At 41.4% G+C, this 26155-nt stretch overlaps 1 protein-coding gene across 2 annotated transcripts; it reads left to right on the top strand.

Annotated features, from left to right (window-relative positions):
* The first annotated feature begins 1318 nt into the window (after positions 1–1318).
* etv1 (ETS variant transcription factor 1) lies at positions 1319–24980 on the top strand. 2 transcript variants are annotated; one of them, XM_073485671.1, is made up of 13 exons: positions 1319–1382; positions 1625–1727; positions 2202–2292; positions 2649–2696; positions 7311–7364; positions 13691–13820; positions 14994–15182; positions 16625–16872; positions 20132–20200; positions 20286–20354; positions 20460–20629; positions 22167–22268; positions 23349–24980. In XM_073485671.1, exons 1-13 carry the CDS (start codon positions 1363–1365, stop codon positions 23568–23570), a joined length of 1515 nt encoding a protein of 504 aa, XP_073341772.1. In that variant the 5' UTR covers positions 1319–1362; the 3' UTR covers positions 23571–24980. The 2 variants fall into 2 exon arrangements, with proteins under 2 accessions (XP_073341772.1, XP_073341771.1); XM_073485670.1 differs by having other exon boundaries at positions 20129–20200.
* Positions 24981–26155: the final 1175 nt, after the last annotated feature.

Raw genomic sequence — 26155 nt, 5'->3', positions numbered from 1 at the left:
GAATCTACGTTAGCTTAGCGGACTATCTACCTGATGTTTCCACATAAACGTTAGCCCGCTAACATAGAAGCTAGACTGCTGGCCATGTTCACATGTTGTCCCATTTCTATTTTATTTTAATATAAATGAATTATAGCTTATTATGTTAATATAAAATAAATAAAATGAAATGTAACATTTACCTGACTAACAACAGGCTGTAGCTCCTAGTGTTTATGTTAATAACTGGTCAGATCAAGTGTCATATGTAGCCAAAAGACAGGCCTGTGTAACTTTAACAACAGTGGAATGACACCGTTAAAGGTAAGTTAAATTTATGACATGTATAAGTTTAATAAGTTAGAGAGGAAACATCTAACAATATGAAATCTGCAGCTGAACAGCTTTAATAAGGAAACAATGTCAAAAAAATGCTGCATTAGCTTAGCTTAGCTGACTAGCCAGCTAACATTAGTAACCAAGCCTTACTATCCCATTGCTAACATAGCTAAGCTACTAGCCTTGTGTTCACATGTTCCACTTATATTTTTATTTTAATATGCATGTATGATCGATTATATTCAACTGACAACCAACTTTATGTGTGTTTAAGCTTCCTCTGGTGTTTCAGTGAATAGCTGCAGGAGAACAGCTTCAGGTTGAGCCTCTCTCTGTTAACTCACTCAGTCACGTGTGTTTGTGAGACTCAGTGTTTGGTGTGTTTTTGGACGCTGTCCTCAGTTTTGCCCGGTGACCTGTACTTTACTTCCAGGTCAGTGCCTTCTGCGGGTCCTCGGCACTGCCCAACAATGTATCCCTTACAGGAGAGGGGAGAGCTGGCGCTTCAGCAAGTCCCTCTGGAGGCTCTTCAAAACACAGTTACCATGGACACAAACTTGACCGGGAGAGGAGTGTGTGTGTGTGTGTGTGTGTGTGTGTGTGTGTGTGTGTGTGAGGGGAGGGGAGGGGGTGTGCAGGTGCAGTCTGCATGTGTGTTTTGAAGTCTTAACTCCAAATGCATGCAAAATTACGCGCGAGTTTTTCCTCCTGATTTCTTCTTTTAAACATAAATCCAAACTTTAAAACAAAAAAAAACAAAAAAAAACGCATCATGACACTTGAATGTGAACACTGACTGACTCCTCTCCGGTGCTTTACCGCCTGCAGCCGTGCGTGATTGACTGCCAGCAATCTGATCCAGTGAAAGACATTGACAACCAATAGGAAGCGGGAGTGCGGCTTGTTTCCATGGGAGGCCCCGGGGAGGCGATGCCAAGCCGCTAGAAAGCAACACAGTGAGCGGGGGTGGGGGGGGAGAAGCGCAGGCAGCAGCCGGGGACTGTGTGGAGATCCTGCAGCCGCTCCGTGGCACTCTGCAAGCGGATGAAAAGCGAGGTCGCTAGGTAACTGCACACTTCATAACCCTCCTCCATAAGTTTATTAACATTTTTCGCTGCGCGCTCCGCGTTTTTACGCGCGACGTTTGCAGATTGTCAACTTAACTTTGCAAGCATTGCCGGAGGTGTTTGTCTGTGATATCGCTCTCCAGAAAACAAGCAGAGGTGTTCAAATCAAACAGAGAGACTGCATTCACGTCTGATTTCCATCCATCTCGCTTCTGTTTTTTTGTTTTTTTTGTTTGAAGGGTGTCCGGACAGGAGACTTTGCAGATCGCTCGTCAGTTAAAGCCACAGCGGCGCAGAATGGATGGATTTCACGACCAGCAAGTGCCTTATTGTAACTCCAAAGTGAGTGACCAGAAGAAAAACAAAACACTTGGAGGATCTTCACATCATCTTTTAATATCTTCTGTTGTTGTGAATGTCTCTTCTTCTCTATTTGTTCTGATCTCATCTCTGTCTTCCTTCTTCTTCTTCTTCTTCTGCTGCTGCTGCCAAGACTCATTTCTCCCTCAGGGACCATTTAAGTTGCATTTAATCATCAAAGATAAACAGCTAAAACAAGGTGCCCACTCCTTAACACACTTATACCGGTTCTGCACCATGTTACAACATCATATGAGTGAAGCACAGGTCCTCAGCATGGGTCAGGCTTTACAAAGTGTGTGTGTGTGAGGCATCCATGAGTGGCTCATTGAGGCTCTTTTCCCTTTTTTTGCTCTTTCAGTTGCACGTGTGCTGCAGCCAACAACACAATCACTGCTCCAGCGTGAGGGGATGAAAAAAAATTGATTTGTGTCCTTTTTTTGTGTTATTTCGCAGAAGCCGCAGGAAAAGACAACGAGCTGCCAGAGGCCAGCACATGACAGAAAGAGAAAATTCATTAAGTCCGACCTGGCTCTGGACACTGAAGGTAGGCAGAAGGGCAGGGGGAGAAGTTAATTTCACGGCTCCTAAACATTTAGCAAAATTCAATTGGTTTGTGGCCACCTGTGCTGCTAAGTACAGAATCTCAATTACAACACAGCGGCCTGTGATGGTTCTCACAAGCCTCTGTCAGTGGTCAGAGACACAAATTGACTTGTTATTAGCTGCACACGTGCCCACTGAGCCCCAGTGGCTCTGCCGGCATATCAGCCCCTCCGTAATGAAGTCAGTTGTTTCTGATACTTCTCCTGGGCTTTGACTGTGTTTTTTAACTGCCTTCAATACCTTGTTCTTCTGCTTTGGTTCTTCCCCCCCTCCTCCCCACACACCCTCCTCATCCAGAGCTCTTCCAGGACCTCAGTCAGCTGCAGGAGACTTGGCTGGCAGAAGGTGAGTGTTTCAAATCTCAAGCAAAAAAAAAAGAAGAAAAAAAAAGGAGGAGAGATGGGTAAAAATGGATAGGTTGTGGAGAAGAGGGGGGGAAAAAAGCTGCCTGGAGTTACTTGCCTAGCGTCGCAGTCCAATTAAAAGCCTGTGTGGAAGAGGCACCTTGTGTGTCATGCATACATTAGAGACTGTGAGCGAGGGGTCTTGAGGGAGAGACCGAGGAGGCTCTACCCAGAGAGTGTCATCACAAATTACCAGGAGAAGGCTCTCCGACGCTCACTGTCTCTTCTGCTTTTGGCAGGAGCTAACGCGCTGCACGCCAGCCGCCACCACCGCCACCTCCACCTCTATACCAGAGCTCTGCTGTAGCCTACAAGCTCTCTTTCTCTCTCTCTCTCTCTCCTGCTCACTTACTCTCTCATCTGCTCTCTCTCCCCTCTCTCTCTCTCTCTCCCCCTCTCTCTCTCTCGCTCTGCCTCCTCTCAGCACACCTCTCTATCTTCTCCAGCTGTACCATCACCTTGTCTTCTTCAATTTCATTTCTTGGCAGCAAAAAAAAAAAAGAATGGATCTATAATTTTTCTTTTTTTTTTTTAATCGCAGACTTCCAAACCACCAGAATCAGCCTCTCAAATCGACATTTTTTTTAAAATATATTTATCAATTTCTTCGTTTTTTTAATATATTTTTTTCTCTAATGGCAAGACGTGCTCATTGTGGTCTAACTGAGACGTGATGCTTCAGGATTTAAGCGCGAGTGTCCTCTTTCCATCGTGTCTGCAGCACCGAAGTTTTGGTCAGTGGTGAATATTGTTCATGTTTTTTTTCCTGACTTTGTCCCGTGTTTTTTCTGTGCATGTGCATGTTGGCTTCTCTGCTTGACTTTTTTTGTATTTTGCATCTCACTAAGAAGCAGCGTGCTTTGAATATTGCATGTAAAACTGAAAGTTAGTATTTCAGTGGAATGAGTGTTTTGGTATTTTAGAGTTTAAGGTCAAAACATTTTCAGAGTTCATGGAAGTAGTTTTTTGTTTTGATCTGTCGGTGTAAAGGCAGGAATCCAGACAGAGTGTAAAGTTGAACATAATTGCTTTGAAAGAGTTATTTAAACTACTTTTTGTATGTTTATATATAAAAGAAACTAAATTGCAGGTATTTTCTCTGCAAATGTGCCAAAGCACTGGTGTAAAAATGAAGAATTTTAGATGTTTTGTAACATTAGTGACGCTCGACTATTGATATATGCACACAAATGTATTAAAACAATTTATTCAATGTTAAAATTTTGCATTACTTGCTAAAAAAATAGCTTTTTAGTTCAAGTTAAAAAATGTTTTAATGTGTGAAATTACTTCTGGAGTTATTTTTAGTCCTTCAATTAAAATAGGATGATTAGAAATTATGAGAAAACATGGACATCTACGGTGTGAAGGCAAAAAATATTAACTTTTTCCTGCAATATGTTGTTTTATCAGTCAGTTAAAATCTGTAATAATCAGAATTTCTGTTTTTCTATCACAGCACTGCAACAATAAAATGCCAACCTGCCCCAAAAAAATATCTATCTCAACATATAAGTGAGAGCTCAGTTTGTGAAGCTATAATTCAAGTTATAAAGTAGAATCCTCAAGTGCAAAGTAATGATTGAGTCGACTTAAATACTTTTTTTTTTAAGAATAAGGATCGTTTATACGTCCTCTGGAAAAAAAAGTGTCTGGAGAAATTTTGGCTCGCCCCCGTCACACAGGTGAACCCGACTCTCCATCATTTATAAGGCTCCATCTATTCTTCAGCACATTTGAAAATGCTCGCTGTTCAATCCGAAGCTTTTAAAAAATGGAAAGTATGCTTTGAAACAGATATTGGAGTAGTCGAGCCGACTCTGAGCAGCAGTTTAGATTATGAGGTTGGCACGGCGGACACCGCAGGGCGTGTAAAAAAAAAAAAAAGAATAAGACACGATTTTAATATTTCAGTATCCAAAGTGAGAAAAGAGACGGCGGGCGGCTGATAAGAGGTATTACCGTTAAGGATTACAGTTCTGCCTGTCATGGATCAATGTGATGATGTACGCTTCAAGATTGTAGATTTAATGAATTACTTCCTGTCCATTAAGATGAAAAGGAATACCTCCCCCATTTCTAAGATTTATTAGTTCAGGTAATTGGAACAAGAGGAGGAATTATGAGAGGACCGACTGAATTTCCGACTGCGAGAACGAGAGGTTGAGAGGGTTCGTTAGCTGACAGGCGTACGTTTGACACCTAGGAACCAACTCCTGCCCTCCTTCCACCTCCACTCAGGTTTTTTTTTTGGACGTATTAAACTATCTTTTCCTGCCACTCTATAGATTTCTCAGGTTTAAGAATACTTGTGTTTTTGTTTCTGTAACGACTTCACCTTGAAATTCTGGTGTTAACAACGTAGTTTGTTTTGGAAATCGGCGACGCAGAATGTTAAATTTCGCACCCAGAGCTGTCGCAGGTTTTAGGAAATACCTCCGATAGTCTCTCCTGCTCAGGCCTCCTGTTCGTTCACAGCCTTTTACAACGTCTGCCTTTTTCATCCTCACTCCTTTTTTTTCCTCCCTTCTGTCCTTCTCCCTCTCTTTTTTTTTTTTTTTGTTTTTTTTGTTTTGTGAATGGCGGCAGATTTCCAGCTCTGCCGTTCTCCCCAGGAGTTTGTTGCAGGGATCAGCTGGCTCATTCACAGACTGAGGCCGGTGACTCATCCATCCTGTACTTCCTATCGGACACAGAGACTCTGCTGCCTTTCTTTTTTTTTTCTCATCTCTCCTCTTCTTTGTCCCTTTCCAAGTTAGGTCCTCTGAAGTTTTGCTTGTGTTGTAGTCATGAGACGAGAGCTTGCTTCTTTGCAGCCTTGTTTCAGTATTTTTCACTGTTGTGTTCGTTGTTGTTGTTCTCTGAAAAAAAGGGATGATATGATAAAAGTAAATATATTATTCAAAAATGTCATCTAATGGCCCTTTAAGAAAGCCTACAACAGAGTGGGGTAATACAGGAGAGTTGTTTTGCAGATCAGCAGCAATTCAACCAGGCTGAAATACAAAATGCATTTAAAAGACCTGCACACAATAGAGAGTTGATGGCTTTAAGTACAGCAGCACCTAGAGTCAACTCATTTCTACCCCTTTGTTTGCTGTCCTCTTCACCCGCCTGACATTGTTGGAAAATATGCAGCAATTTCTCCTCTTGATCTGTTGATTGTTTACTCTCCTCAATTCACACCTCTGGCTAGAGAGAGAAAAAAAACCATCCCTGATTATATCAAGAGTGGCAAAAATGGAAAATCAGTGATTTTGTTCAAGATCTCTAAGACATGTCGAGACATGTTACTGATGCTGCGATAATGAGGATCCACCCCATTGTGTGTATAAATAGACGTGCTAATGACACATTTAAATCTCCCTTTGCTTTTTGCCAGAGAGAGTTCGAACTTGAGGGACACGGAGGACTGTCACCGAGTGTAAATATGTGTGATATAAATATGTACATGTTTAATTGGAGCCAGAGCAGAGCAGGCTTCATTATTTTAGCATTAGCCTGAGTGCAGGGGCGTTTTGAGGCGCAGGTGAAGCGTTTGGAACAGACCTGACTCGGTAGGTACAGGTGGATTCACCAGTAGGGAAGAAGCCAATTAGATACTGTTAACAATGGGTGTTTGGCTGCTGGCAAAGGAGCGAGAGCCGAGGCTGTGGAGCAGTCAATGGACAAGGCGACCTCAGGAAGTGGAATTAGGAGGTAGACGGTCACCTAAAGCAAAATATCCTCTCCCTCGCAGGCTCGCGTGGGTTTATTGTACGACTTTCTTTTTATAGATTGTGGAAAATATATTGCTCAAAACATCTCAAGGTTATTTTGTGCATTTATTTTGTAATTTTTGGTGCATTTCCTGTCCGTCGAATTCAGATTTTATTAAAGCAAACAGTGAAATCTGAATCTGTTTCAGGCTTTTTAACCGTTTCAATAGAAATCAACTTGTTTTATGCACAATAAGAAGATTGCTGCACTAAAATCAAGAGAAAATGTATTTAGATTAAAGCAAACATTGACCATAAGTCCCTTAAAATGCTCATAAAAACGGCATTTAGAACAATTACGATTCTATGGCGTCTTCATCTGCTGAGGAAGTTTGTTTAATATGATTGAAAGCTCCAGAAATGCTGCTAAATGGACCTTGTTGCGAAATTGTTTATGTCACATTAAATCTCTGAATATGTTTTCATAGAAAAATAACCTTAATTGTCTTAAGTTTTTAAAAAAATCTAGGATTTAATAACAGATAAAATATATTTTTTGTCACGACCCTGAGGCTGTTAAAACATATAAATCCTAGTTTCACATTTTCAACACGGGCATCAAATAAAAAACAAACTACCTCGTGCCCCGATTTCCTGTAAAACATATTTTTTCGCAGCTGCGTTCTTTAACCGACAGCAGAGGCAAACAATGCCGGGATAGGCCGAGCTAATATCCCAGGAGACTGTTTTGCCAGAGGAGGGTATTGGACTGTAGAGAGCTGTGATCAATGCTGCGTTGTCCATCAACATCAGAAACAATCATTCCCTTTCTTCTTCTCTCCTGCTTGTGTCTTTAGCTCAAGTTCCCGACAATGACGAGCAGTTCGTTCCAGACTTCCAGACTGAAAACTGTGAGTAAGAGACCACGTCGTTTTTTTTCCTTCTTCTTCTTCTTCTTCTTGGTCTCTCTCTGTGTGTGTGTTTGTGCATGCGTATGTGCTTGTGTTTGGGTGTGTGTGTCAACATCTGTGGTGGGGTTTTTTTTCCCCTCCTCGTCTCGTTTGTACACGAGGAGAGTGCATGTGGCGGTGTGTGTTTTTCCGTGTCTCTCAGTAGCCTCACCTTTGCTCGCACAAGTGCTCTCTGGAGAGCTGCGGCAGTCTTGCGGGTCTGCAGACAGGTGCATGGGTGGGGGGGTATCTCCTCTCTCTCTCTCTCTCTCTCTCTGTCTATGTGTCTCTGTATATGTCTCTCGCCCTGTGTTGCTCATGTACCTCGCACCACCACTGAGATATTATTGCAGTGTGATTTATTTGCATAAACATCAAAATATTGTGGTGGATTTTTTTTTTTAAAAAGGGGTTGAAGTGATATTTTTATATCCGGGAAGGCCAAACTGCAGTCAAGCGATGGCTGTTTTGAATTTTTTTTTTTTAAATAAAATCTTTTAAAAATGCTCCTCGATGACCTTTTTCCTCAAAGTGCTTTTGGTAGAAACCATCCAGTGTGGTTAGATTTTCTAAATCAGGCGGTGTAATATTAGAAAATACTACATTTATCCTCAGTTGAAGGCTTGTTTGTCTTCAGTGGGGATTTTTACAGCAGGAAAACAAGCAGGATTTTTTTTCCTGCAAGACAAAAAAAAGTCAGTTTCTAATAATACTCCCTTTGAGTATGATAGAAAAAAAAATCTATCGCTTGACCAGCTCTGATTTTATCCTCGCAGTAATAAGGACGAGGTAGTTAGTCGTACCTGGTTGTGAACGGTGGTTGCACACAGTGACTGGTGACTTGGCACGGGCCACTTCTGGAGGAAGTAGTGCCAAGGTGGGGACAGAAATGGAGTGAGTGGAGCTCAGTGGGACCCGGTGCGAGCACATGTCTTTCCGATGAGCCAAAACGCCCATGAAACTGTGAGAAAAGACACAAAACTAGTCTTCCCTCTGTCCTCAATGCCCTTTAACCTGGAAACAAACTTGAAGTGAGGATCCGTAACTAAGAACAAAGAGAAAAAAAGGTCCTATCTGCATCGACAGCCTCTCAGTTTTATAGTAGATTGTAAGATTTTTCGCAGTCAAAGAAAATATTTTGGTTAGTTCTGGCATTAAACTAGATCACAGACCTTTTAACCTCTCGTGAGCCAGATGACAGCCTGAGATCCTCGATCTGGTTCCTGTTGGTTTCCTAGATTAAAAACCAGAGGGGGGTCAGTTTTTTCTCTCTCTTCTTTGCCTTCAATTCTCAAACACCTTGAAATCTGAGGAGATCAGGCCGACGAGAACACAACAACAATCTTTATCTTTATGTCTGCCTTTAGATCTAATAGTTTTACTCTGATTTTGCAACTTTTGTTGTGTTTTTTTTAAGGCTGTTTAATATTTTTAATAGATTTAGTTTATTGGAGCCATTTTTTGTAACTTCTGCTCCACAGACTGAGTAAAGACAAGCTTAGATAAAGTAAACCACAGTTGTGGAGGTGTAAAAACCATCTTGTCCTCCCGTATGCCCTTGAAATATTTCCCCCCCTCTCAAATTATTTCCGTTCATCCGGCTCGATTTCGTATCGTCCAGAACCCACAACAGTGAACTAAAAACCCGACCACTGGGTGTGAATTAGCTCACCCTAAAATCCAACATGGAGGAGCGGCGTGGTGTACAGTAGCGAACCAGAGGTCACCGAGACTGTCCCGTTGTCCTTCAGAGGTAGCCAGGGTGGGTGGCCACGGTGGCAGGAGACTGCTGACCATCTGAATTGTCCTGTTGGCAAACCTGCAGCAGACTGGAGAGGCACTAACAGATGGCGGGAGGGTGAGGGCACCGTGGTTGGGCGCTCGAGCAGGCATCCCAGCCGGCAGCTCTCCCATATGGGTTTCACCAAGCCGAAAGATGGAGGGGACGGACGGTGAGATAGAGAGATGGAGGTGGAAAAGAGATGTAGATAGAAGTTGTAAGAGAGGAGAGTGAGGAGAGAAGGGCAGTGAGCGAGACTGGAGGTAATTACATGTACTAAATGTCACAACAAAGCAGCTTAGGGGGGAATTTAAGGGTAAAACTTTGCTTTATTTTCTCCTTCTTATCATAAAATACCAGGAAAACACCAAATCCAAAGGCTGATATATCACATTGTTCTGTGCCATCACTGGTTAGTGTCCTTTCGTTACAGTGAACTCAGACACTGTAGTTAATTTTTGAGTCAATCACAAATCCACAGCTGAAAACAGTTCCCACAGATGCATTGTTCACCACTCTTTGAGTTATTTCTTTCTAAAAACTACAGTGCAGAGCTGTTTTAAGAAATTTTGTAGCCTTATTTAAAAAATAATCGATATATTTGTGACCATTTTTTCAAAGATTTACGGTACATCTTTAAGTGAATGCGCTTGGGGCTGTATTGTTGGTTTATATCTTTTTATGGGAGTTGTTGACAATAAGAAAATAAATATTAACAGCAGCTTTATCCTTTAAAATAATTAAATGACCTGTTTTTGTGAAGTCAGTATGTTTGCCTGTACTTTTTTATTCTTACAACAATTTGGCTCAAGTGTCGACCTTAGCAAAGTTAGAAAATAAAATCTGTTGCAGGCTAAATTTTGTCACTCTATAATAAGTATTAACTGGAAGGTTGTAAAGTATTTTTGCATGAAATTCAATTTGGACCAAATCTAAAGTTAACTAGTTTAACTTAACTGTAAAAGCTGAAATATATCTTTGATAGTAGCATTGTAAATGTTAGCCAAAAAGAGTTGCTAGCCTAATTGTTTGCTACCTAGTTGGTGGCACTGGCAAAAGACACAACTGGTGTTGCAGGAGTGGTATTTTTTTCATTGTAAAATATTCTGACATGAGTTTAATTAATTGCAGATTCTTATTTGAGGAAACTAAATCCAGTTAAATATAGAAAATGTATTGAACTGAAAAAAACCTTAATACTTTTTAATCTATCTTTGCTCTTCTTCTATTTTGATTTAGCTACTTTTTATCTCATGTAAATTGATTTTTACACTTTCAGTTCTACGTTTACTTGCAGTATGAAAGCAACAGTATTTTTACATTTTTATATTTTTTTGTATTTTGTTCTTTTGTGACCTAGAATGAGAAAAAAAAGGTGTAAGCGCATGTGAAATAGGAGGAGAGGGGTGAAAAGAAAGAAAAGACTGCATTGAGGAGTCGCTTCAAAGACTGTGTCAGAAGGGCAGGATTTTTTTGAGAGTGTTATTTTATATTTTTATGGCCTCGGATTTATCACCTCTCAAGAAATCTATGGCAGTTTTCCCTCAATGTCGACTTCGCACTCTCCATCCATGCAGCACAGAAGCAGCATGAGAGCGGCCTCGAAGCGAAAGTGTCCTCAGGCTGAAGGAGGAGAAGGAGAATTTTTCTTTGTCTCAAACTCCAACACAGATGCTTACCATTAGCATAACTTAGCAGGAAACGAAAGGAGTAGAGGAGGTGTAAAATGAGGCCACACGTTACCAGCAGATCTGAGCCTCCGTCATTTAACAGCAAAGGCGAGCACCTACAGTAGGTGAAAATGGAATGGAAGGTTTTTCGCTGTTGCCAAAAGACCTGTAGTTTTTTTATGAATGGACGGGAGAAATATCTGCCAAACGTAGGCGCCGGTTCTGCCAAAACACACAATTTGTACCTGAGAATACACAACGTTCAGAGCCAAGAGATCTTTGATAATGTAACGATAAAAGGATTGCCAGAAAAAAATGGAAGCTAAAATTAAATAGCAAGTTTTGCAAAGGGAAGAAAAATCAATAAGTGTCATATCCGGATCAACTAAATCTTTCCTGAAGCTGAAACAAACACAAGAATTATGTTTTCAACACGTGGCCACGTTGTTTATTTCCATTTAAAAACAGATTTCTGTTGATTCTGTTCACCAAAGACCAAAGAAAATTGCACAATATTTCACTTAATGGCCCTGGAAGAAAAAAAAAACAAAAAAAAAAAAAACATTTGCATTCAAAATAGACCCAGTAATTGTTCTAACTGCTTCTTCTTTTAAACACCCTACCATCTCGGTTAATCAATATGTAGATAATGAGAGCAATCAAGCAGTGATGGGCATGACATTCTGGACTAAAAAGGAAGTCTCTGTTTTAGTCAGAGGCAATGCCCTCGCTATTGATTTGTGTACCTTGGCACCCCACTGACGAAATCTATTGTGACATTTCCATTTCTAATTTAAGGTCCCTGTGCTGGAGCACACGTGAAGCCGCTGTTAATGGCTGCTGTGACGCTTACAGTTAAACAAAGCATTTTTTTATCGCCATCGCTCAAACATTTCAGAATAAATTGACATACTGAATAAAACTGATGTTGATTCAGTGTAAAAAAGAGAAAATAAATGTAGTCTAGCATCCAGAAGACGGGGGAGTTCACTTAGAATAAGAAATACATGTGTGTTTGTTGTAACAGGTAATTAAAGTGACACTGATTGTGATCTCAACAAGCAAAACCGAGGTATTGTTTTGACTCCGTAAGCCTTTAACGAGGTTCTGCCATGCCAGCGTCGTCAAAGGTCTCCCCTCAGGAAGTGTCTCTTTGACCTCCGATCGATGACCCGGAAAGGTCAGGCCCCCAGCGAGGGCTGCGAACAACCCCTGAGCTTTGTCATGCCGGGCCCGTGTGGCCCGTCCCCCAGGGGCTCTGCTGTGCGTCAGATGGGGTGTTGGCAGATCGACCCCTGCTCATGCGGCAGCTGTCAGTCAGCCGTGAGAAAACTCCCCAAAACATCCTCCTCTCTCAGCTCCTTGCAGGAAAGAAAAATATTCCCACACCACACATTTGAGTCAAATGTTTAAATGTTTGTACTTCAGTGGGACCAGGAGTTGATGGGTTGTCTTCCTCCATTCATAATTTCTGGTCGCTCTGTTTTTAACGCCGTCTCTCAGGCTGAAATGTCAAAAATCATCCCCTTCAACCACCACCGGCCCTCTCTCATCGTGTTTGATAGAGCGCTGTGGGACGGCCTCGTCGCTGCTTTGTGTGCAGTCGCGGTGAGACGGCGATCAGCAAGGCAACCTGAGCCTGACTTCATTCTGACTGACTGGGTTTTCGTCAGAAGCGCAGCCAATTGGATTAGCGTTGATCATGACTTGAGATGATGGGATGTTAATCAGGACTGATCAGGCACTTAACAGCCTCTCAGATGCACCAGGCTCACTGTGGGGCCATAGGTAGAGAGCGCAGGGCCCCCCCCTTCAGATCAATGAGCCTTGTTGTTGTCGTCTGGAACGTATTGACAGCCAGCTGAAAGCAGATAGAGCATTTATAGGAGCTCGCCGCACACACGCTTTTATGATTGTCATATTTCACTAACAGAGTCCCTGTCAGGAAAAAGGCTGAACAAATGAGATTTGAAGTGAGTTGTTCGTGTAAGTGATGGCCTGAGATGTCAAATCTGTTGGAGGATGAACGCTTTAATGTATCCGTCGTGAATTCTCTTAATCAGCGATGGCCTGGTGCACGTTCATACAAGTCTGTTACTTGGTATCTGCACTGCAGGAGGGTTGTTTTCTGGTTTGGGGGAAGCTGGTGTGACAAAGAGGAAGAGTTAGACAGCTCTGTCCTTTTGTTTAATACAGACTATGATATAATAGAGGTATAGAGGCAGCATGAGTTAATCTGGTTGTTTCTGTTAAGTGTTTTATAGGACGTGACGTACACTGAGGACAGAGTTGGTGGCTCAAACTAACATACACAGCCTCTAATCCTAAAAAAAGGAAACAAATAGAGCCCGACTGATATATTTGTTGGCTGATATCACCGGCCGATCAAATATATATCAGCATCGGGGCTTTACGAAATAAAAGCTTTTTTGTCTTTACCAAACATATTGCAGGAAAAGATGCTTGGGGTATTTTAGGATTATTAAATTCTTGGTGAAGTTAACTAGGTGAAGATATCTGGTCTCCATTATGTAAAAGTTTTTGATCACCACTTCTAAGATATCATTGCAAAAAATGTGTGTTCATATACAGTAATATATTCTGTGTAGTTAATCGATATCAGACTGTTTAGTGTCTTATAACCGGATCAGCCCCAAAAACTGAGTGAGGCTCTAAAAACGACATTTATTGAGTGAATTTCGGTGCAGATAGTGTAAATACATATCCACGCTGCTAAAACCTGTATCCCTACACAAAAACCCACATTTCTTGATACCTGACAGTCATTCAGTCTCTAAATTAGCTTCTCTCCATCTTTTCTTCCTCTCTGGGTGTAGTGGCTTTCCACGGACTGCAGCTGAAGATCAAGAGGGAGCTGCACAGCCCGTGTTCAGAGCTGAGCTCCAACTGTAGTCAGGAACGGCCCTTCAAACTCCAGTATGGAGAGAAGTGCCCGTACAACATCAGGTGGGCGCCGCACGACACCGACTCGACACTTAAAAACTTCCACAAGACCTGAAATGTCTCCATGAAGGACGACTCTCTGACAGTTTTACACCGGCAACATTAAAAAGAAAGTACAGCCACTGTAAATTGGTAGATAGAGTATACGAGTATTTACACTTTGACCAAGCATCAGTTTATTTTCGGGATGTTTTTTTAATGAATTATCAGTTGTTGTAAATCTTTTCTTCAATTGTTCAACCCAGCATAATATTGTGTTTTTTATTTATTTGAAAATGACTTAGAAAAACACAAATAAAATGTACCAGAAACCAAGGCACTGTAAATACAAGGCGCTGTGTTGCTGATTTGATTTGTAATACACAACATTCATGCTGCTTGCGAGCTCATAGAGTATAATGACCTTGTAAGCAGAGAGTCGTCTTGAAACTCTGTTTCATAAGTGGTGAATCATATGTGTGATTCATTTCCCTCACCTGGTGGCTTCTGCTGAGATGCTTATAGGGGACAAAAAAAGAAAAACATTTGGCAGGACTTTACTTTGCATCAGATGGTGTGACGTTCCTTAATATATCCATCGAAACAAGTCAGCATGTGTCTGAGCCAATATATGATTTAAAAAAAAATGATGTGGAAAGACGAATGTGTGACAAACAAAAGATTATTATAATAATACAGAGAATATAGGACACTTATACCAAACTCCCTTTAAAAAAGTACAAATTTAACAATCTAAAGTACCATTCATCTGAATTTAATGTTGTAGAAATGTGTTTTAATCTGTTTTATGTTTGACAATTTGTAAATTCAAAGACATGTTTCTCTCACGTGTTACTTAAATAACAAATAACAACAATAGAAACTATATATTTTCTTCTTTAATATCTTGAATATCTTATTCTCTTCATCTATAAAATGTTCCATATTTAAGCAGAATCTGGGTCATCTCAATAATGTACGGATCAGGTGTCATTTAACAAAGACAAACACACCCGAAGCATCTCAGCAACAGAATCTGATGCACACGTGTACAGATGAAGCCTTAACCAGTAAGATTTAACACAAAGCATGTGATAAATCTGTACTTCAAACATGCTCAATCATCGTGAAAGCTCATATATTCATGGATCAAACCCACTGGAGCCACATTTAACTTGTGTCTTCTGTTTACCGCAGTGCCTATGAGCAGAAGCAGCCTGCAGGAATGAAGCCCTCCAGCCCAGTGACGCCCCCTTGTAGCACCCCCGTGTCCCCCCTCCATCATGCCTCACCCACGGCGGCCCCGACGCCCAAACCAGATAGGACCTACGCCCACATACCGTCCTCACAGCCGCTCCCTGACAACGCCTACTCTATGGACCACAGGTAGAGCAGCCCGCAGCCTTTTACATTTACATCACATTTACATGTGGGGCTTTTAGCTGGCGGTTGTACTCGAAACTGATTATAATAAGGTCACAGCAGCAGATGTAGATCAGAGTTTTAGTTACAGGAGAAGCTCATTGGTTGAGTGGGAGGATCCAACCAGAGCTACAACGATCAACAACGAATCTCTGACTGTTCTGGTGTTCGATTACTCAGTTTGACTCGTTTTTTTAAGAATAATTGGTCCAAATTCTCAGAAAAACAACCACGTTATGACACTTTATAGACCAAACAACGACAGATTAATAGCTCTAGATCGAACAAGCTGCAGCTTTTAAGAGCACAAATCTGAGATGTAACTCAACATAATAAACAACAAATATCTATTTTTTCCCTTAAGATAAAGTCCCATCATGTGACCCATCATCACTGATTACATCTGTTATATTTAATAATTATTACGAGATGAAATGAAGACGGGGGTTTCTTTTAGTTTTTCCTGGTCCTGTAAGTGTTTTTAGAAGCTGGAGGAAGTTAAATCATCCAGTAATGAAGTTTAAAAAATAGTTAGGCCTTTATTTCTGTGTAGCATCCAAAGTACTTTCTGCTTTATTCACCTGTTAATCATCTCGTGACCTGCAGGTTGGTAACCAGAGTCTCAGAGTGTCAGAAAGCAACTGTAGTTTTCTTATTTACATTGCTAAGATTGACTAGATTCCTCTTTTTCTGTTGTTCTGTATTTTTTTTCTTCAGATCAGGTTTGTAAGCATGTTAAAGTGTTAAAATTAATAGATCATCATTATATTCTCCCAGTAGAGCTGGATGTAAGGTTTACAGCCTCAGTGTGCTGTAAACAGATTTTATTTTTAATTTGACAAGACAAATATTTCCAATGTTTTTTTTTTCCTTGTGTTTGGGAAAATTATTTAAGCTTCTGGAGCTCAGCAACATCAACTATTCAGTTCATCATTTAAGACATTTTTCAAGAACAAATGTGAAATAATCGTATAATAATCGAGTATTTTCCACTTTTCTTTGTCTGATGTGAATCTAAAGTGAAATGTTGTCTTTGTTTTGAACAAAGAAAGCCATTTGAAGATGTTTTGGAAATTGTGATGAGCATCTGATATTTTATAGACAAATAGATTCATCAGATAATCAAGAAAATGAGTTGTGTTCAACCACCTCACATAGCCCTCATTCATCCTTTATGGAAGCTCGTACTGTAAGTGAGCCTTTGTGCTACACTATTCAGAAACATATTTAGATGATTTATATACATCAGATTAACTAAATAACTTACATAGTGTCACGTCATATGTATTCTGTTGTCCTTACTTGGCATTTTCTTCAGCAAACAGGGTCAAACTAAACAAATTTAAGTTTCTGTCTCTTCTTGTCTGTCTGTTAATGAATCCTCTGACTTTTCTGATCCTCTGCAGATTTCGACGTCAGCTCTCTGAGCCGTGCCACTCGTTCCCCTCCCCGCCGACTATGGCTCGGGACGGACGGCCCATCTACCACAGACAGATGTCAGAGCCCAACATCCCCTTCCCTCCTCAAGGCTTCAAGCAGGAGTATCCCGACCCTCTGTTCGAGCATCCGGCCATGATGGGGGCGCCTCTACCCCACACGTACCCCGCCTCCATGATGATCAAACAGGAGCCGAGAGACTTCACCTACGACTCAGGTGAGACACAACAGCGGCGTTGCATGGGTGTTTGTGTGTTACTTTGATCTACTCTGGTAAGTAAGAGCCATGAAGCGACAGCAGCCTTTTTTTTTTTCTTCTGCCAGAGCGTTATCATTTCAGGAATGGGAGAAGACATGTGAGGAGGGGGTGGCGTTTATTAAGTTTGCCCATTATTAGGGCAGGGGATCTGGTTGGGCCGGGTGTCTGCGCCAGTCGCCATTTCCTGTGGAGCTCTAATAGAAAAGAGGGGGGTGGATGCCTGGTCACAATCCAAAATCCGCCCTCCCACGCTTGTCCGCTCCCTTTAGTTGGAGAGTAAAGGGACCTAATCATCAGCCCGCGGCCTCTGCAGAGCCTGAGGCTACATCAGGACATGAATGAACATACGCCGGACTGCTGTGTTCATTCACAAGGCAGACAGAGAGGACCCAGGAGAGGCAGAGCTGGAGGAGAGTCTGTGTGACCAGTCAGGGAGAAAAGCAGCCTCTTCCCAAGGCAATGAGTTCTAGGAAAACACTGTGGGCCTCCTTCAGGTCTCTGTTACGTTAGACTGTCTTTGTTTCCTCACAGCAGCTCAAAAAAAAGTGCAAGTTCACTTTACCATCGATGCGTTTGAGTGTCACAAAATACTCATTAACAACACCGGATTCAGTGTTAATTCATTTAATTTCTTGAGAAACGAGCTGCCAGGTTGTGGCCTATTAGCAGAAGTCTCAAGACCAAGGCTGCAAACGAAGATTATTTCGGCTGGTTAATCAAACATTTCATTGTCTAAGGTGCAATATGTTAAAATGCCCGTTTAAAAGATTCAAAAATGTACTGAAACTATTAGCAGAATGGTGAGAAATAACAGTTGTGATGTTACGTGAAAAATGTCTATTGTGTTGCAGAGATGCCTACTGAAGTTAGCATGCTAATCAGCTAGCTCAGGTCCTCCTAGTCTGATAACATAGCTCAGGCCTCTGCAGGTGGGCGCTGACTCTCTCCTCTCCTGCTTCATGTTTCTCCTGTCTCCACCTGAACTTGCCGTGTCTTCATGGTCCCTGAGAGCCCTACTGTTAGCCATTTTATGTCACTGTATTCCCCGTCGTGAAACTGGCCTCTGTAGGTCTTGGAGGCTGTGTTGAGTCCCTGCTGGGTCCCCGGTCCCAGGCCTGAAAACCTCCTCCTCCCAACAGTCCAAATCTCCTGTGCTAGCAGAGTGAACTCTAACACTCCACTGGTGCTCCGAGCTCCCGATCCGGACCGCTAGCTGCATGGCTAATCGAGCTAACAAGCTAACCTGTTATATGTTTGTGAATTGGACACAATTTGCCAATTCAAAAGGCCAACACTAAAACCAAACGATATTTAATTTATGATAGAAAATCGGCAACAAACAATTATTTATCAACATTGTTATCAAGTCATTTTTAAATCAATGAGCTGAGCCGTTTGTTATCTGCTTCTCCGCCAGTCAGGATGTTAAATGTGCATTTCATTGACTGAAGCTGCTTCTTATTGTCACACGCAGCCAGTAATACACAGTATAAAGGTCAGATTGCAGTGTAAACATAACAAATAAAAAAGTTAGGTATATTTTGGTTTACAGTCTTGCTACTACTGTACGGTACTGTACATCCAAGATGGAGCATCAGAGCGAATTTATTATCAGTCACAGAGGAGCATGTTGACCGGAGCAGGCCTGTTGGAAAGGATGGGAGGGGAGCGAGTAATTTCATTAGCAGCAATTTCCTCTACAAGCCCATTACTTTGATGAAGTTCAGAGAAATGTTTATGGGCCTAAATGAAGGGCCTCAGTCTGTTTATTGAACATTCACTTTGTAACCTGTTTGGCTGTTTTTTTGATCACAAGCCACAGCCGTGATGTCTGTGTTGTGGGAGGTTCTGACATATACCCTAAATGGACGAGTCAATGTGAGCAGTGTTGTAAAAACAAACTGATGAATACAGGCTTCTGTACACAAGTGAAAGTCATTTTTAGAGAATTATGTGATCAGACATGTGTAGTTAAATGACTTTAATCACATTATAGGTACAAAACATTTTAAGTTAGAGGAAATAAATACGACTTCAAAACCCAAATGGGCTTAAAATAAAACAGAGACCAGACTTTTCTTCAGCGTAACACAAAGTGAAGGCCACACCAATATTTTGATTATTTGATTTTAAAGCCCCTGAAAACTTGATTTAACTATTAAGTTTTATAAAGCAAAAAAACATCTTTGAGCTTCTAGTAGTGACAGTGAAGAACTATAATCCTTTACTGAAGTAGAAGTAGCAGTACTACAGCATAGAAATATTCTGTTGGATAATACTTATTCACTGGATTATAATTGTTGATTCCTTTAATGTCACTAATGTTGCAGCTGGAAAAAGTGAGGCTAATTTCAATTATTTCATCTACTGTCCAGAAGGTTAATCTATAATAATTCATCAGAATTTATTAGTTGATTTACATTTTTTATGAAAAATCTACAAATTAACTGAAGCCATCAAATAAATGTGACGAAGTGTAATGAAGTAAAAAGTACAATATTAGCTTGTAAAGCGTAGTGGAGTCCAGAACTTGAGTAGATGTACTTAGTTACTTTCCATTCCTGTCTGCAGGTTTTATTAAAACAAAAGATTTAATCCAGTCTGCTTCATTGATCGGATTCGATTGACAGCAGCTATGCAACATAAACAGCCACAAAACTGCCACATTGTTATTTTAATGATGCTAAATCTTGGTGTATAACCTGTTTCCAGCTGAGCCACACCCACCTGAACCTAGTGAGAAGTGCTCAAAGAAAAAAAACAGAAAAGAAACTTGTGAAAATAGAAAGTCATGTGTTCATGAAAGCTCTAATCGCTAATAGTGAAGAAGTCAGAGCAAAAAGTCACAGAACCCAACACCTTCAGGTCCGTGTAGTTGTGATCTGAGCAGCTTTATTATCTTGAGCCCTCACATTATGACAAAACTTACATCATGTCAGCTCGTGTTTTCACACGAGAGACGTGTTTCATTTGGTAGTAAATCTTCCTCTGAGTGGAAGAGACGCTCGCAGCGTGTATTAGCAGTGTGATATAGTGAGCTCGCCTGTGGCTGGGAGCCATTGCGGTGCCGACACCGGAGGGCATATTCTTTAATCAGAGCCAGTGGTGCATTGAGTGAACAGGCTTTGACTGCTCTCAGATAACTGAGATAGTGTTCTTAATGCTGCCTTCGGGCCCTTTAACACCCACTCTCCCATTCTTGCCTGGCTTTCAGCAGAAGTGCCTAGCTGCCATTCTGTCTACTTACGGCAAGACGGCTATCTGGCTCACACTAACAGGACTGAAGGTACCAGCGATGATTCGCGTGAATGTTGTGATGGTGCACTTTGGATTTTCACTCAATATTCTAACAAACGCTCCTTCTTTTGCAGGTTGTATGTTTGACAAAGTGGTGAGGCATTTCTACGATGATACCTGCGTGGTGCCGGAAAAGGTTGAAGGTGAGTCTTCCCACCGAATCCTTTAAAAGCATCACCTTGAAACCTACTCCACGTGCAGCCATGTTGAAACACCATGCAGTAAAAGGTCCGTTACGTGTCCTGCAGGTGACATCAAGCAGGAGTCAGGCCTGTACCGCGAGGGCCCGTCGTACCAGCGCAGAGGCTCGCTGCAGCTCTGGCAGTTCCTGGTGGCTCTGCTGGACGACCCGTCCAACTCCCACTTCATCGCCTGGACCGGCCGCGGCATGGAGTTCAAACTCATCGAGCCAGAGGAGGTGAGGGAAACATCATCAGAGACTTATATTTCCATTTTTTAATCTTATATTTTCATAATCTTCTTTTAGCACAGCCTCAGGAACACATCACGTTGTATTTCATGCCACATATTACGTATGAATGTGTCTAAATCCTTGAATCCTTCAGTATGTTGGCTAAATTATTAGTTGGTTAATCGATAATTCAGCCAGCGGAAAATCTTCTACAATTTTGAGGATAAATGCCGAACCATTACAGTTTTCCAAATGTCAGTTTTTTTCTGCTCTTCTTAGTTGTGAAAACCGAAAATCTCGCTGAGCTGTGATTTAATGAAACAAGAGATTTGAAGGTGTTAACTCGAGGAACTCTGGGAAATACTGATAGACGTTTTTCACAGTTTTCTGTTTTCACATTTTTTAGTCAAATTTAAAATAACCAAAAGGATTAATAGATAATGAAAATAATCACAGCAGTGTGTAACAATCATACCTGTACCTGGAGGACATGTGGATTTTTTTTTAAGTATGTCGTGAGCAAAAAAAAAATGGTTGCAACGATTAGACGATGTCAAAGGTCAACATTTAAAGTGGGGAAAAACTCATATTCTCTGATCTGACAGTGAGGCTGGGTTTGTTTTATAGTTTTTTATTCATTCTGTCCTCAGCCACATCCATCCAGCTGACCCTTCAGGCCGGCCCCCGCTAAATATTTCACAGGACATACTCCTAAAAATATAACCCATGTTGACGGTTGGGCCTTTTGAAAATGGAAACAGAGGCTGAGTCTGTGTGTGCGCCCACATCACACACAGTGGGGCTCAGTCACTGTTGCTCACTGTTGGGGGATGGAGGAGGATGCAGGGTGCAGGCGGGGGGGGGTGGGGGTGCGGAGGGGAGGAGATAGAGGGGTATCTGGCAGAGGTCCACGCTGCCCGACGGTGTGTAGAGGCACGGGCCAGCTGCAGCTAACAGGGGGGCCCATTCATGCCATCAGGTGACCAAACGAGCTCTCTTTGGGACGCCGCGGACACACGTTAGCTAGCGGCTTCTTGCTTTTCACTGGGCAGGTGTAGCATGTCAGAGAGAAAAGAAAGAAGGTCACAGAGATTTTCTTTTTTTTTTTGGGTGAAGGGGTCCCAGAAAAATGGATAGATGAAACAAAAGAGAGAAAGGGAAGACAGGAAAAATGAGATGTGGACTGAAACTCAGCAGAGGAGAAGCTGAGGAGAGCGCTGTGGGTTTGGACTCCGAGGCCGGGTGGTGGGTGGTCTGGTAGACAGGTGCTGTAACATCTGCTGCCTCCTCCGCTGGGTGTGTGACAAGCTCCTAATGAACACATCCCTGGTCAGGTCTGCTCAGGCTGGACGCACTCTAATTACGGTTATTAGGAAAATATGGATTAATAAGTTTGTTTAACATTTCAGCTGCCGCCAACCGTCTTGTCAGGAAATCAGGTCGAGCGTGTGTGTGTGTGTGTGTGTGTGTTTGTGTTTTGGCATCCTGCTCTCTGTGCATGTTTACTGACTGCCGTTGTGTTGTTTGTCTGTGCGGTACTAAGGTGGCACGTCGATGGGGGATACAGAAGAATCGACCGGCGATGAATTACGACAAGCTCAGCCGATCGTTGCGCTACTACTACGAGAAGGGAATCATGCAAAAGGTAAAAGAAATCTGGGAAAACAGAAAATAAAGAACATCTACAGGATTAAATGAGATCCAAATCTTTGTTCATCTTGCTCCAATGCATCTCAGAAAAACAACTCATTGAGAGTTTAACTTAACAAAAACATTTATTTTTGAGGTGTTGCTGAAGCTGTTTGGCCTCCATCTACAATTTTTTTTTTCCAGCTGTGAGCAGCTCCTCCATTTCCTTTGTCAAATGCATTGTGAGTGAATAGTGTACAACAACGACACATCAAAAAATTAAGTGTCTGTATTCATCCTTCAAGAATGCAGTGTGGTTAAACTCAGTGTGGAGCTGAAGACTAACAGTATTTAGGAGGGAAAGTTAGTAAACTTTATTTCTTAAAAGAAGAAACTTACAGAAGAAAAACAAATCTGCTCTCAGAGATCAGAGAAGTTTGTGTAACTAAAAGTCCACCAACTTCTCTAAAGGTTCCCCTCTTTTTTTACAGTGTTTTACAGTCTATATTCTGTTTTGTGTCATTTCATTGGTTTTAATTACTGCTGAATCCCCGATGAAGACCTAGTGCTCAAAACATGTTGGCCATATAATAAGTGTTTTTTTAAAATATATATTTCCTTCTTTTGACACGTTTTCTTCTGTCTGCGGCGCCTTGATTGTCTCTGGTTTTTGAAACACTCTTGAATTGAAGCTGTTTTTGTAGCTTGACGTTGATAATAGTCCAAATTCAAAAAGATTGCAGAGATTTGAGTGTGTGTGTTTGGAAAAATGAGCTTAAAAAATAAGAAGTCGTTGGCTTGTGAACAGATATTCAACCTTTTTCAGCCACTGACGGGTCAAGATGAACGAGTGTATTTGCTGGAGAAAGTCTGCCTATAATTTCAAGTGCTCGCCTTGCAAATGTTTGTATCCACTTAGAGTAAAAGTCTTGTGTAAATAGATGTGATTATAGTTTGTATACTTTGTGTGTTTTAATTTTCATGGACCCACACAGCTCTGTACCTCCCTGTGTGAGGAACTGTTGCCACCAAAAGTCCAAACCAAAATGTCTGACTCATTTCTTTTCCCTCCTCGTCTTGTCCGTCTCCATCGCAGGTGGCCGGCGAGAGATACGTCTACAAGTTTGTGTGCGACCCCGAGGCCTTGTTCTCCATGGCGTTTCCCGACAATCAGCGGCCGGTGCTGAAGACGGACATGGAGCGGCAGATCAACGAGGAGGACACGGTGCCGCTGTCGCACTTTGACGAAAACATGACCTACGTACAGGAGGGGCCCTACTGCCAGCCGCACCCCTACAGCGAGGGCTATGTTTATTAACGTCAGCCCCACAACCACACACACACACACACACACACACACACACTCACACTGACACACACATACACACCTCCACCTCCCCCCTCCCCCGCCTCCTCCATCGATACACCTGAGACTGTCGTGTCCTCTAATTCGCAGTCGCTCCGGGGATAGGACTGAACACACACATGCAGCGGAGCTTCCCTTCTCTCTCTCGTCTCTCTCACATAAACACATCCTCCTTTTTGCTCTTTCTGACGTCCACAGCAGGATGGAGAGTGCACTTTATGGACAGGAACGGCGCGGCGTTGACCTGCCAGGGGCTCGCTATGTGGTTGGCTTTTTACCGCTGTTTTATGTTTGTACATTAATGTGGAGATCATTCTGTTTTTGTTTTTCTATTCTTATGATTTTGGAGCATGTGGCGCCCCGGCGAGACAAGGACTCAACGGCTAACTCACGCCGTCACCCACGGACTGAATCTTTAGACTTCCTGCAAAATCGAAGGATGATCACTTTTGTTCGACTGTCCTTTTAGTTTTGTCCTCGAACAGCCGTTACTGTACCTTCATGCTCATTTTAAGCGAATACTGGCAACGTATTTAAACGATACTTTAATGGTGAAGTGACATGATTATAGACTCGAGGAAGTGACGTGATAATAAAAGAGACGTTTCGCTCCCGTCAGTGAGAAACTGCCTCACCACCAGTTTGAGCACAGCACCTCCTGTCTGTCAACGATCTCCGCCCCTCGTCCAATCAAACTGTAGATCTCATCGTGTAGGTGTTTTTGCTGTAACGACATAAAACTGGACGATCCTCTCAACCTCGTGGGTTAGCAAAGACGAGACTCCGGCACTCGATGGATACTCTTTCTCTGCATCACATGTGAAACGGCCGGTGTTTAGGATTAATCAATAAAGCTACAGGCCGCTGTAAAATAACTCATCCACTGTAAAACAGCAGTTTTTTCTTTGTATTCTGAAAGCAGCAGTCATTCATTTGTCATTCAGGTGTTCAGTTCATGTACAGTTTAAGTGGACACAGCAACCAATCAATCAACATAATAAACAAATAAAAAAAATAGAAGTGATTTTATTGGTTTAAAACAATAAAAAGCTTTAAAAAAAAAAACATTAAGTCAAATATTTCCCTGATTTTTTCTTTTCTTTTCTGTTATGTTCCAGGTGAACATGAGGTGTATATTTTTTGCTTTGAAAGTCGTTGCTTTGCCATTTTGTTTTTTGGGAAGAAAAAAAAAAAAAAGAAAAGGTATAAGAAATATTTAGAGTTTTTATAATGTGATGAAGAAAAATCCATGTTATGACAAAAAAATAGTGTTCCATTGTATAATCAGGCTCATTCTGTTGCTGCTTCAAATTGTACGTGTATTTTCTAGTCTCAAGATAAAAAGAAAAGAAGTGCGTCAGATATGGCCTGCTGTCCTGGATTTCTCTCTTTTTTTATTATTTTAAACTGTTTTTTCATTTGTTTTTTGTTTGTTTTTTTGTTCGATCTGAGCATTAAAAAAAGAATCTGGTCAGTCTGAGTTTTGTTTGTCGAGGTTCACATGTGTGGGATGGGATCGGCAATAGCAAAAATTCTGTAATAAAATAGTTCTGAAAACAAAGTTATCACCACTTTCCAGATGTTTTACCGAATGAATCATGAGATAAAAACATTTTTGTTGTTACGAGCTGCAGTTTTTCTTCTCTTGGCAGTGTTTCCTGTTGCTTGCATATGATGTGAAAATGTTGATTTTTCACACTCAAACTCAACATTTATCACTTATTTCTTGGAAGAAAAAGAGTTTCAGGTCATAAATTTACACACTAGGAGTGAAAAAGAAGCATTATTCTGTCTATCTGTGTGTGAAGACTAATAGATTATGTGACTGTTGTCAATTTCCAGGTTGGAGAGAGAAAACTCCCAACCACAAAGCATTTAACCAAAGTGACACCTGAGGAAAAAATCAATGGCTAATTTAAGACACCACTTTTTTTCATGTAGGTGAATTACTTCTGTCCTTAACAAGACTGGCAGTAATGAAAAAAAAACAAAAACAGGAACACACTCCCTTTAAAGTTATTATTTCCTTCTGTAAAGTGTCACTAGTGCTAAAAATCAATGACTAATTTAAGGGAGCATTGTTTAATTGGTTCCACTGATGGGAAAAATGAAAACGGATGTGTAAGTAATGAAAAAACACCACTTGCCTTAATTTGTCAGAGCAGGTTACAAGCCGACCCCATTACAGTCCCCTCTCTTAGATTTTTTTATTGATTGTCTGTAGAACAGGGAATTGCCCTTAACTTTAAACACCTGATTGCTTCCCCGAGGATATTTAACAACATCTAATCCGACGTGTACGAACCCCGAAAACAGCAGTGAAGCTTTTAATATGACGAATGACACTTCTCATTTGGGGTTTTCCCTCTAAAATGGCAATAATCTGTATTAATAACCTGCCTGTTCACCAGTGAGAAAGTACTGTACACACATAATGTTACTCTGAGTGTGTTATGAGAAGCTGCCGAGCACGTAGACGACCGTAAGAGACGACATAATCTGATTGTGTCAGCACCAGGAAGTCCTTTTTATATATT

Source organism: Pagrus major, chromosome 17, assembly GCF_040436345.1.
Source record: "Pagrus major chromosome 17, Pma_NU_1.0".
In the NCBI taxonomy this organism is placed as follows: domain Eukaryota; kingdom Metazoa; phylum Chordata; class Actinopteri; order Spariformes; family Sparidae; genus Pagrus; species Pagrus major.
Note: the sequence above shows the minus strand (reverse complement) of the source record. Positions and strands in the feature narration are given on the sequence as shown.